Source organism: Eurypyga helias, unplaced genomic scaffold (assembly GCF_000690775.1).
Source record: "Eurypyga helias isolate BGI_N326 unplaced genomic scaffold, ASM69077v1 scaffold4336, whole genome shotgun sequence".
NCBI classification, from domain to species: Eukaryota; Metazoa; Chordata; class Aves; order Eurypygiformes; family Eurypygidae; genus Eurypyga; species Eurypyga helias.
In genome coordinates, this window is record NW_010257090.1 from 181,791 (window position 1) to 195,140 (window position 13,350).

The 13,350-nt window shown below is 43.0% G+C and overlaps 1 protein-coding gene across 1 annotated transcript in view; it reads left to right on the forward strand.

Moving 5' to 3' along the window:
• The window catches only part of DENND1A (DENN/MADD domain containing 1A), a gene marked incomplete at its 5' end in the record, with an annotated part of 194,078 nt that overhangs the window by 175,909 nt on the left and 4,819 nt on the right, over window positions 1–13,350 (forward strand). Inside the window, one exon of the mRNA XM_010153875.1 lies at window positions 3,693–3,781. Coding sequence (XP_010152177.1) covers window positions 3,693–3,781 — 89 coding nt within the window. The remainder of the gene's footprint in view (window positions 1–3,692; window positions 3,782–13,350) is intronic.

The following is a 13,350-nucleotide window of genomic DNA, read 5'->3' on the forward strand; positions in this document are numbered from 1 at the left end:
CCAGAGGGATATCTGTGCAGGATCCACACCAGTGATTTGTGTAGTAGTAGTGCAGGGAAGTGGTATCAGTTTAGAAGGGCTGTTGTTGTTGCAACAGCCTTGGAAGATACTTATTTCTATTCAGCGTTGTCTTTATGAATATAATTCCCCCAAAAGACAAACACATCTTACTCCTCGCTTCCTTATACATACATGTACGTTCTTCAGAGAGAGATGCAAGTTTTCAAATCTAATCTTGCTAAAACTTGTTAAAAACACGTTTTGGATGAGCAGGGAATGGGTTAACCAGTGCACTTTGGTGTGTAACTCTTGGTCTTCGGTGCATGTTCCTGTGTTACATTGCAATGGCATGTGTTTCTTTTCCTCCCTCTTCTTAACTCTGGGTGTTTAGCTTAACGGAGTTGTTTTTATGGATTCCTGCACTGAAGGTTTCTGTTTTCTGCGTTTAAAACACAGCATTGACTATGTTGATATGTGTTCTTTTAAATGTAATTACTACGTTCCCAGATATGTTACACTCGGAACAAACTTTCCAGGGCTTTGGAAAGGTTATGGGGTTCCCGTGGTGCCGCATAGCCCTCGTGTTTGGTGTTTGGCAGGTGTATGAGAGCACACTGCGGTTCCTCTCTACCGAAGTCGCTGAACAGCGTTGCTCAGATTGAGTAATTCATTACATTAAAGTCTTGCTACGGCTGTTTAATCTCCCAGCTGTAGTGCATTAATAGTCCTCGCTGTAATGTGCTTGTGTCAACTGTCTTTGCTCCCAATGTGATGGATAAAAGGTTGGAAATGTAATAATAAGAGCTCCTGTTGCACTCATCTAGCTGTGTCAATAAATGGAACAGAAATGCTTCATTCATCAAGAGGAAATTCAAGATAAATGTAAATTATTATAATCACTCCCAAAAATATGCTTCTACCAAATATACATAAATTTGTTGTTGTTCAGAACTGTTATTTGGCTTTTAATAGTTGAAACACATTTTTATGTGTGTAAATAATTCTTTGTGCAGGCTGCTTTTCCCCCCCTTCCTTAGTCTTGGCATATATTACAGAAGTGAGTATTGGCAAGTAATTTATCCTCGCCTTTTACAGCAGGCACTGAAGGAGGAGACCAGGTCCCTCTGCTCTTCCAACCAAGTCCATGTAATACCAGCATTCCTGGGAAATACATACTGCTTCCAGGACATACCTGTTAGGAGGGGGAAGCCGTGGGCACTAGTCCTTGCAATATGAGCCATTACTACCAATAAAGACAAAAACACAGACCAAGGGAAGGTTAAGGAAGCAGAACAGAAATGTGCTGTACGTTCTGCTGTTTTGGAAATGGGTTGTGGTGGTATCATGAAAGCGAGACGGTTGTTGCTTATAAGTAATAGAGATCTGTGTGGATTGATAGTGGCTGTTTGGAAACTTCATTCAATTAGGAAAAAGTTAAAATGTGTTAATTATGCATAAAGTTGATGGGGACAGTAATAAGCACATTTAATCCTTCTGTACTGGATGTTTACCTTTATTCTTTTCACTCTGTGCTCACATAATTGGATTTCTTTCATATTTTTGCATTTGATAAGTATTTAACCTTGCCTATTTGGCTACACAAGGCTCAAAATCCAGCAAGGAATTGGCTTGATTTCTGGCTTTCCCCTGCAGTCCCCCATGAACAATGCTCTAAATCCTACTTAGCATGTCACCCTGCACTTTGCTGGTCTGGTGGCCCCCCGGAGCCATCCCAAACTCTCATCTCTCTCCCTCATCACCATCACTCCCCCAGGGTACCACCCAAAAGGTGAAAGTGTTCACAGCATGATGACAAGCCAGCTTTACACATCATCTTCCAGCTCAGATTTAATTAAACAGGTTTCTTTCTTCCTCTCTTTTTCTCTTTCTCCTTCTCGCTCTCCCCCCAATTCCTCTTGCTTCTCTCCCCCCTCTCTTGCACGCACTCGCTCTCCCTTGCTCTCTCTCTCTGTTTTATCAACCCTAATGAAGCAGTATTCTTCATCGATCCTGCTGATTGCCAGCCCATTCCTTTTGTTTGTTGGCACCGAGCCATTCAGCCGCACTCTGACAGCTCAGCTCGTCTAATTAGCTCTGTTGTTCTTTTCCCCATGTTTCACCACGTTGCAAGTTCAGTTGAAGTTACCACAAACTTAATCCTTCCATTCCTGCCATAAATTCACATTCTTAAGCCGTCTTTATTGTGGAGAGGAGCAGCCTTGTGTGGGGACTGATCTTCAAGACCTTAACATCTGACCTTTTTATAAGCCCTTTTTCCTAAGAAATAGTGGCAGTACATCTCTGAATTTCTTCATCAGATCTGCTATACACCATTTCCTTTGAAATGAAAATTCAATATAATAATCCTCCTACTATCTTCTGCATACCCTTGTGTAGTGCAGAAACTACACACAATTCGGTGGCGTTTTCCTGGCAAGAAAATTTAAGGTTTTTGAGCCTTAGAGAAAAAAAAAGAGAGCCCAGGAAGACCCCATCCCCCAACAAATAACAATTTTAAAAAGAACCCCAAAAGAACACTTGTAGAGGTAGGGGTAAATCTGCATCTGTTCTGTCACTGCAAACAAATTCGTTAGTCATCCGAAGAGCGCTTAGGTTGTGGGCATCCAGCAGCTTCCCGTGGGCCGTGGCCGCTAAGGGAGCTGGAGCTTGGGGAGGTCAGCAGTTGAGTTGTGTTCCTGGCTCTGTGAGGGCTGTGGGGGTTTCTGCTGAAACTAGCACTCAGCTAAGCCGACACAGCAGACTCCGATTCAGGTAAGGTAGTACTTTCATAACGGAAACTGGATCTTGTTTGTACAGCCTGCCCCTGATCCTGCAAGTGTTCGCTCCCACCTCTGGCTCAGAGGGGTAAGTTCAGCAGCAGGACTACTTGCTGCTGTGGGCACGTGCACAAACTTTCCCTGCATAGTACCACGTGTGCTCATTCCTCCAAGTAAATCCTGTTTGCTTGTGGAGCTAATGCAAGTAAATTAAGCTTGATTTCCGAACTTCAGAAGGTGGTGGGTATGTTACTTAAGATTGGGTTGGCAGCAACATCATCTTCCACAGGAAAACTCTGGATTTTATTACAGACAACAAAACATACACATAACATTCAGGGTGATAATGATAATATGGTGTGCAGGGGTTTCTGTTCAGCTGCTGAAAGGAAGCAAATCTTCAATGAAGAACGAGCTATGTTTTTCATGCTCTAACATTTATTCTAGGCACAAATTTTTCAGTGCTCCCTTACACAGAAGTCTGCACTTGTGAAGTTGGGTTCATGTGAACGAGTGGACAAAAGGATCACAATGTCAAATCTGAATTCCACTTTCCAACATAATGTACAGCGACACGCAGGGGAAGCCCCATTTAGGGAATCCTTTATCAGAAAATTAGCCTGCACCAAACAGGACAGTGGAACAAATTTCCCTTGCTTGAAATTGTGTTTCATCTGCTATTCAAAAACATGTGGGGTTTTTTTTGTTCTTAAACAAATCGTAGGTTCCTGTAGTTTATATTTAGAGTTCATATTCATTTGTAACATTGTCGTGGCACAAAAAATGCCAAAGTTTAAGAGCAATTCTGAATGGAAGATATTGTTTATGGTGGTTATACCTATTTGTAGTTTATGGCTGTTTGTTGGATCTACTTGAAGTATTTGATGAGATGTCTTCTATGTGTGTGTGCAATAGGTTCGTCCACCAAGACCTCATGTTGTTAAGAGACCCAAGAGCAATATTGCCGTTGAAGGACGAAGGACTTCAGTTTCTAGTCCAGAACAGTAAGTACTTTGCTGCTCTGCTTCTCTCTAGTCATGTCAACAGAGTGCATTCAGAACTGGAACAGCCAAAGGAGAAATTAAAAAGCACTACAGATCACAGTAATTTTTTAACTAACCAAAAAAGTGGGTTTTAATTTCTGGAACATTTCAGAGGAAGTGGGAAAGAGCAAGAAATGAAGGTTTGCTTATTGGAAAATTCTGGTTTGCCAATTTAGACATAATCTCATCAAGCCTGTTCAGTGGAAGTTTTCAGGTTTTGGAGGTTTGTTAATTTTTTTGTTGTTTTGTTTTGAACTACGCTTTAAATTAAATATTAGCCACATCCCTTCAGATCCACTGTGCTTGCCAGGCTTTGCCTGAGAGGTAGAGAATTGTTTGTGTTACGGCGATGGCAGCAAGGGTTGGCATCCCATTAGCAGCAGGTCTGTAATGAGCTCTATACTGAAGGCTTGTAGAGCTTAACTGTCTTGCATAGTGCTAGCAAATTTATCATCTCTTTAGATTTGATGATGACATAAACAGGGGCAATATTCCCACTAAGTTGTACTGCTGTAGCTTACTGCTAGTGCACAAAATGTGTTGGTTTCCAGCTTGTCTTGTTCGTATGAACAGTAGAGTCTGCTACCTTGGAGAGATATTTTTCAGGTAGTTTCATGAATGTCGCATATTAAAGTACTTTTACAGAGAAGACAGTACTGTGTATTGTTGCAGATATTCTTAATGCGTTGCCGTAGTTGAGTTAAACAATAGGCCATCAAGTGAGAACCTAAGAAGAGAATGGGTTTATTGAACCTTACCAATAGAGCCCAAAAGACACTATTGTGTGTGACAAATATAAGTGTAGGCTGCATCAGTGTGCATTTTGGATTTGAAATTAAGTGGATTCTTCAGAGTGTAGCTACTTCAGCTGTTCACAAGTACAAAAGCTTCCACAGCACTGGGTTCTGATTGGGTACAGAGGATGGTAATAGCGGTGCTTCATAAGGGTGCCAATAGGCAGGTTGCCTCCTCTCAGTTCAGAATTTGGGAAGCGTTAAGAGCTCTGCATTTTGCCTGGGGTGGTTGATCTTAGAAGAAGGTGGTGTGAAAAATGTGGCCAGAGTGGGGGCAGACCTGCTTGGCACTCCAGAGGAAACAGCTGAGCAGCGCAGTGAGAGGAGCAGGCAGCAGAGCCAGCGTACGTTCCTCATGTCACGTGGCAAGATCAAACTGATGTTCCCTTCATGGGAAGCATCTTTGGTGCTGCTCTCGAACAGTGAGTGGAGTAGTGTTTTCCAAATATCCAGTGTTGTGGCAGTGCAGCCTGAGCATGGGCAGTCACACAGGAACTGCTCACAGACGGCAAGACTCGTGCCACGGGATGGTTACACTGACCTGATCTGTCACAGGGTTTTCCTTGTAATTCATCCCTACCTGTGACATGACGTAATTGCTCGTGTCGTGGCCACTTCCCAATGCCTATGTCCCAGCCTGTGGTGGCTTTATTGGCAGCAGAGGGAAGTGCTTTAGCCGATGCCCAAGGTTATAGGAGATTTGTTGTGTCTGAAGGTACTAAAATCCCATAAAAAGGAAAATTAACCGTCCCTTTTTCCACATGCATACCCATTCCTTGTCACCACTGTTTACGAGGGAAGAGGTGGAGGTTGGGTCTCTCCCTCCCGGCAGAGATAAGTGCATGGCTGGCTTTTTCCCAGCCAGTCTAGGATGGAGGGGTATTTGGACTTTTAGCTGACAGGAATGGTCACTTTTCAGTTCTAGAGGACTATTTCCCCATTTATAGTGGGATTCGGTTGCCCTCTTGTGGAGCGGATCACAAATCCTGCAGGGAGGCCTGGGCTCCTGCAGCGGGCAGCTGCCCTGCACGGACATGGCAGGAACTTCGGACATAAAAGGGGTTTCTTAATATTTGATATGGTGACTCACTGCATGTAGGTGAAGGATAGTTGAGTCAATTTAACCATTGTATGTGTTTCGTGAAGGATTATGCTTGTTTGGATTCAAAAGCTGCTTGACATTTCAGCGTGGCTTGCTGCTAACATGTATTTTCAGTTCCTGCCAGTATCAGAGCAGAAACAAATGTAAACGTGAATGATAAATATAATAGTTATACTGATGCAAGTAATATATTGAATTAAAATTGTTATTTTACTTGGGTTTAATTTATTGCTGTTCATTTTAGCGAGTCTTTATAATTCAGCTGCTGTCACAGAGTGAACTATGAAAATATTTATTGTGAAAACAATTTACAATAATCTACAAAAGATAGTGAAAAAGATGCTTTGTAGCTCTAAACTGACTTTTTTTTTCATGAGCATTTTACTGGTAGATTTTTCCATCTTTTAAATGTGGAAGGAAACCAGGTGATGTTGGTAAGACCACGGACACTCACTGTATGGTACCAGTTGTGGGCTCTTCCTGATGCTTCACAACTTCGATATTTCATCCAGTTCGGTGTCACAGCAGGAACTGATGTGTTTTCCTTCTTTCCTGTCATCAGCTTCAGGTGGCAAAACAACTGCTTCTATACAACTACCTGACATAACAACTTCCAGAGAGCTGACTGTAGAATATTGCGCTCCACCAGATCTCCCATGAGGTGTCTGGTTAGAGTGTTCTAAGGGAAATAAGTTGGGGCAGGGCGGGGAGACAGGACACAATGAGACAGTGATGACACTGGCACTGCAAGTGAGATTTTGGGAAGTTCAGATGGAGGAAATATCTAACCTCATAGCTAAAGCTCAAATAAATGTCTTACCTGAGAAATAACTTCAGGTGAATGCCTTTGAAATAGATGATGACTGTTATCCGGACCTTTTTCCTTACTGTTTATCTCAAAATTCCATTTTGGATAAAGGAAAAATATTTTTTTAAATAGTAATTAAAGATAGGGTTTTCATGACATTTTTCTGTGCCAGTAAGAAATTATGTTTCTGTGTTATTCTGGAATGAAAACATGAAGCCAGGTGTTGCCTCTCTAAAATATTCACATTCTTTTCTTTCCATTGGATAATACTAAAATGAATGAAAATGCCACAATATCTATTTTCACTCACGTTCCCTGGTAGCGTTAGGGTACCCTCACTGCAGGTCAGAGGAGATTCCATGAAAGCAGCAGCAGCACCCAGAGGCTTTTCTTGAACTAATCTTAACCAAAATACTTAGCTTCCTTACACTGGTCAAGAACTAATTACTAGCCAGTTACTCCTCTCCGGTGCTCATGTGGGGACACGTCTGTGAGGAGGAGCTTCTGCTCAACGAGAAGTTTCTTTCTGTATTTAAAACTAGCACTAACCTTTTGGTCTTGAATGATGACCTGAAGGCTTCAGAGGCATTCCCCAGGATATCTGACTCATTAGCTGAGACTGTGACTTTCTTGTCCTGCTTCCAGCTGCGGGAGACGGGATCCTCAGGGCAGGATGCCACTGACACCCAGCCAGCCCATCTCACATGGCAGCCTCTCTTCGCTGGGAGAGTTGCCTGTCATCTCTGGGAAGGAAACCATTGTGTGGGCATCCCTTCAGTTGTTACGTTACGGGATTAGGAAACTTGTATCTTCAGCTACTTCATTTTTTTAATGTCTGTGAAGAACAACATTGTTTGGGGGGTATATGTGCTCATTTTCTAATCAGTCTTTGATTAAAATGGAGGAGGGTGGGAGCTGTGATCTCAGCCCAAGGTTGCTAATGGGTATTATTACGCCGTCCTATGGAAAAGAGCTGGTGGAAGAACTATTGTTTCCCCCATCAATATTCTCAGTGAATTTTTCAAGAGAAAGTCGGGGTTTTTTTACAATTTTATCAATAATTCGAGGCTTCTGATTTTTGATTCTTAAAAACCTATTATTACATCTAAACCATATAATTTTTAAAAAAACTTTTTTAGTTGTAAGGTAACAGGAAGATTTGTGGATGAGAGCTGGATTACCAGAGACATGTGGGACCTGCCTCCTTAAACACAAATTAATTGTTCACAGAAACAAGATGTTGCATTTTTAACAGATAGGCAGTTTTTTGGAGAGGTCTCTCTTACACCACAGCAAGATTTCCTATTAAATGTAGACTGGGCTTCCAGAGTGCTCTAAGATCTGTCTCCTCTAAGTCCCGACTAGCTGCCTTCCAGGGCATGCAGAGTGGGAGGAAATTAAAATAGGAAATCAGAGGGTCAGGCTCGCAATTAACAGCATGTCAAAAGGCTCTTGGTCTGGCTCAACCCATGTCAGTGCTGCAGCAGTTCATTATGGCTTTCCAGAAGCCGTGTAGGATGGAGCGGAGAAGCTAATGGCTTTCCCTTATATCGTATGAATGAGAATGGGCTGCGGAGCACCAGTGGGTTATTACACTGAGTTCAGCAGAAGCCAGCGCGATGGCTGCGTTAAATGATACGGGCTCAGGAAGCACACTGAATTCCAGATGGTGTTGCCAGGCTCTCAGAGCTCTGCCACACAGAATTTGGGTATGGGAAAGGTTTTCCACGGCATCACTGCAAGCAAGGATCTCCATGTAGGAAGAGAGCTAAGCCAGCAAGTACCGGTTCTGGAATCGGAAGGAAAACACCACGGGCTGTGGCAGGCAAGGCTCCCTTGTCCAGCAGGTGTCCAGCAAAGGGACAGCGAGTGGGCAAAGACACACGGAGAGCCGTTGGGTGTTGTCACAGGCCTTGCCAAACAACCGTAGCTCGAGGCAGGCAGGGCTGCCCATTGGGAATCCTGGCCTTCCAAGGGTGGTTTACAAGAAACTTTATTTTGGGGCCGATTTCTGCTGTCTGCTTTGAAGTGACCCTATCGAATGTAGGCAGCGTGCCTTTGGGAAGAGATACCTGTGGAGGACATTGGAGAATAGGTCCTTAGGCCTGGGTAATAGGACAAAAAGGGGAAATGACTTTGTAGAATCTTGCATCTAGATCTGTCAGAGCAGGCAGGTGTCATCCTGCTTGTCCCCGCTTTAAATTCTTTGTTACTATTTCCAACACTTGAGAAAATGTGTTAGAAGTGTATAAAAATGATAGAACAATTAGTTACCTGTTTATACTAGGTGGGGTGAGCAGAAGCTGTTGGTTCATTATCTGCTTGAATCACTTGTGATCTGAGGTTTGTTGTTGTTTTAATTTAAATATCCTTTATGCTCATGTTTGTGGGTTTTTTTCAGGAAATATTCTGCTCCTGCGAATATTCACAAAGTGACATTTCAAAAATTAAGTAGGTATTTTAGGGTTTTTCTTCGCTCACACTCGGGTGTAGCGAGTATTCCGAATACGCAGGAAGGGATTCCAGTGATAGGTCTGTGCTTTGTTCAGATTGAATAGTTACTAGGTAGCCTCCTCAGCCCCAAATCTCCTATTTCATACTGGCAAGAAAAAGCCCATGCATCCAAATCCCTTATTCTCTTCATTTTACTGTCTAAGAGGGACAAATTCCTTAATTCCCTGGAGCTGCCGTACAGCCATTCTTTTAAAAAATATATGAATTTTAAAAATCCTCCCTCAAATTTGGGAAGCCGTTTTCAGGTGAATAATGACAAGTCCATACTACCCCTTTGTAGCATAATCTCTCTAATCAGGGAAAAGCCGCACAGTTAATAAAATACACATTTAATTTCCTCATAGCCTAAATATCTTTTGAAAATATTACAGAATTCTCCTCCTTATTAATTCCCTTATCCTGTACTCACATTTTCTGTATATTTTTTTTCTATCTCAAGTACATTTAGGTGTCAATTAAATTTGAAATATCTACATTTGTCAGCATTTCATTTTTGGCCAGTGTGATGTGCTGCTGATTTGTCCATGCATCCTGACACATGAAAAAAGCTCCCGAGATGCAGATCTTCCTCATTAAAAAAGAGCCCCATGCTATCATAACGGTACGCAGAGCCATGGAGCGCATCCCCAGCTTTATGGCGCTGTGTTTCTGACATGATATTTAAAAAGGAACAGCCACGGCTGTCAGTACTGTCATATGCTAGTGCTAACCGAAGACATGTTAAACTAAACATTAGAAAGAGATCAGCAAGTCATCTGCATGGTAACTCAGCTAAGAGATTAGGTAGGCAGGAGCTGGTGCAGTCATGTGGAGATGATGAGGGTTGTAGCTGTGACGGACACATCCTTTTTTCCCTCTACGACTGCAGCGGTGCCTGCCTTGTAGCCGGGCTTGCTGTGACCTGCCTTTTCAGAGACAGCTCTTTGTGTATGAAATTCTAGCAAGTGGTGGGTGGCAGACGGCAGGAGAGTTGCCGAATTGGGTTAATGAGGGAATAGGCACTTTTTTTGGATTCCACTGCCTCAAGCTAATAAAAAATTTAAGCTTGGACAATTTTAGATTGCTCATCTTGGACCCAAATCTCTTACAGCGCACACCAATGGTGAAACTTAAGTGCTTTCTCTTTTCTAATTATGAGATCCCACTTTCCTTTAAGGAGTCTTGCCACAGCCACACGCCGGCGCACGTTACCTCGCTGTATATTTAATCTCCTTGGCACTGGTCTGCACCGAAGCGCCATCGATGAGCCAGCCAACAAGGTCCCGTCTCATTTCTTCAGTTTGTTCAACACGTGCACGCAGGCACGGTGCGTTCGAACGTAGCCTAGTCTGAAGGCAAACAGAAGGTGTCGGAGCGTTACGCGCTACTGCACTGGCACACGTTCAACACAGGTATCAACATCTAGTGTACTGGCAAATCTAGTGTATTGGAAATTCAGTGTCGCTCTTGATTTCTGGAAATGATTTTCTGGCATCATGTTAAATGCTAATTTACTCTCCGAAGACAAAATGACGTGTGCATATTAGTTCAAAAAAGAACTATTTTTAAAGTATCTTTGATTTCTGATTTATTGTAGGTGGTGCCTTTTGTAAGTTGAAATTTTTGGATAATAGTCAAAATATGTTTCAGCGAGTGTTTCCTCATGCAGTGGCACCCCCTTGCTTTCCCTGGATGCCTGTTAGAGCAGAAGGGAGGAAAAGAACAGCCGTGCAACAGCTTTAATTGGAGTACCACAGACTATGGTTTAACACTATCAGCTGCACCCACTGCCACCACTGTTTTAGACTTTTTATTAATTAATTGGGAATATGGGAATATGTCCCAATTGAGATTCCCAATATGTCCCAAATAAAATGGAATAAATGTCCCAAACATTTATTGCCAATTCCAGTGGCAGCTCAGGCCTTCTTGAGCTCCTGGGTGCAGCGGCCAACTTCTCTTTTTCTGACGTAATATTTTAGACTGATTTTCATAACTTTTTGATATATTTATTTAGCAGTTGAGACAAGAGAACGGGAAGAGGCTGACTCTGAGTCCCATTGCCACTACCGGTAGTTTGTTACCATGTCTGTACTGTAAAAGCAGCCAATCAAATTCTCCTCTTCTCTCCATGCTTTGGGTCCTGTTCAGATTTCAGCACATGCCCATCTTACCTGTAACCTACGTGGTGATGCGATACGTTTGCGTTGTTCTGCGACGCCTGTGGGGTCAGTACCTAGCTGCTGTTCCACAGGGTGGGTCTGATTCTGCTTACACTGGGGTTACAAGTTTTGTTTGGCAAAGCTGGGCTCCGCACCTCAGGGGTGCACTGCTTTGTGTCCTTCACGATGTACCTCGATTCACTGCCGTAATAGGATATTCCCAGCGATAAGTGCTTGATAAAATGAAGGTGTTTAGGAACAGACCTCATCTGGACAGCTAGAAACAGTGATCCTCGTTCCAGTGATGTGGGGAAGGAGAGAGGGAGACCTGTGAGTGATGCTCTCTAGCAACATCTGTCCGTGTTCATCGGCCTGTTGTTCGGTCCGTAAGACATGTAAAGGTGGCTTGTAATGCCGTTGGAAAGAGGTTTTCTTGGGTTTTTTTTTGATTTCCACTCATGCACACTTGGATGTGCCAGAACACAACTGAAATGGGGAGATCCAGAAATGATAAGTAACTGTTAAAAACTGAGGATGTGCCTTGTAAGCTCATATAGTTTTGGTGGCTCTACACAGTGTTGTCCTTGAGTGTCAGTAGATTGAGAAGCACTGGGCTGGGGCGTAGAGGCCCGGATTAGTACTGTTAAATCTGGATGTGCTTTTACTGCTTTCCCTTCTAGAGAAGCATTTGTCTTAACGTTTAATTTGTGAGAATATGTTTCCTGTAAGCTTTTTTTCCATCCAGAGCTTCCGTGTTTCGGGGGGAATGAACAGTGGCCCTTGCCTCACACAAAGATTAGGATTAGCATCACAAATGAGGCAGTATGTGCTATTAATTCCTTAATACTGTTCAACCTCTTTGTTCCAGTGTATTTCTGCTTAAGGGCCCTGCTCCTGTTCTCTTTCCTCTTCTCCTAAAGCTGATGGTGCATTTAATTGTTTAAAGCAGTGATAGCCACTTCTGACTTTGCTCCAGTGGAAACAGTGAACCTTACAATCGTTTACTTTGTGCAGAGAAGAGTAATTTACTGAGGTTTTGGTTCAAGTGAAGTGAAGCAACTGATAGCTAAAATAACTAATAGAAAAAATACTCATGAATTCAGCAAGCTTTAATTATTGTTCTTTTATCCCCCAGGCAGTGTATGTTTGCCCAGACCTGTATAGGCACGGACAGTTAGTTTTACATTCACTAAACATATAAGCATCATCTTCATCAGGATCAAATCCTGGAGATCTGACCTCTGTGCCTAAAATAAAGATGACTGATATGTTCTTGTCAAAAGTCTGGTGAAATGGTTTTGCTGGTGGGTTTGTTTGTTTATTGGGGTTGGTGTGGGGTTTTCTTCTAATTACTTTAGTTTTTTAAAAATTAATTTAATTTTTTAAGCTAGTGTGTGTGTCCAGAGGCACTTCTGATTTTAAGAAGTTTTCATCTGAAAGGATTTTTATTCCAGGCTGGTGCTAATGAATCCATACACTGGTAGTTACCCTCCTGTGAGGCAGGAGAAATTAGCTTGGGTGCCTTTTCCACCAGACACTGAAAGGAGGAGAGAACATACACCCCTTACCCGACAAACTGCATTTCATGTAAATCCTTGGACAGTTTTGGTTTTATTCTGGTGTGAAGCAGTTTCACTCCTAAACCCAGGTACACGTAGGAATTGTTCCCCTCAGGTCAGCTCCTCTCATCCATCAGGCTGTCAGCCTGAAGGGAACAAGCAGAGCAGTGGATCCAATGTTTGTTTGCTGTAGTCTGAGCTCAGGGAATCTGAGGAGCAAAGGGGTGTTTCTGAAGAACAGAAAGAGGTCCAACTCACAAGAAAACGTCGTGGGGAAGAGGTGGGTTTCTGTACTGGCTCCGTTTGCAGCACAGGTGATTGCGGGTCCTTGTCCCCTTCCCCACGAGGTGCCACCCCGGATGTTTTTAGAAGAGTTGTATTTTGTGCCTGAACAGTGGAGCTGGGCGTTTGCCTGCGGAGCTCTGCGTGGCACTCAGTCGTGTCCGGAATGAGACAGAGCCTATGGACCACTTGGTTTCTGTCTCCTGGAGCTTTGAATGTGACAACCTGATAACTGCCTTTTCTCTTCCTGTTTCCCTCAGCCTTGTAAAGCCCATGCGACACTATACAGTCTTCCTCTCTGAGGACTCTTCTGATGATGAATTTCAGCAG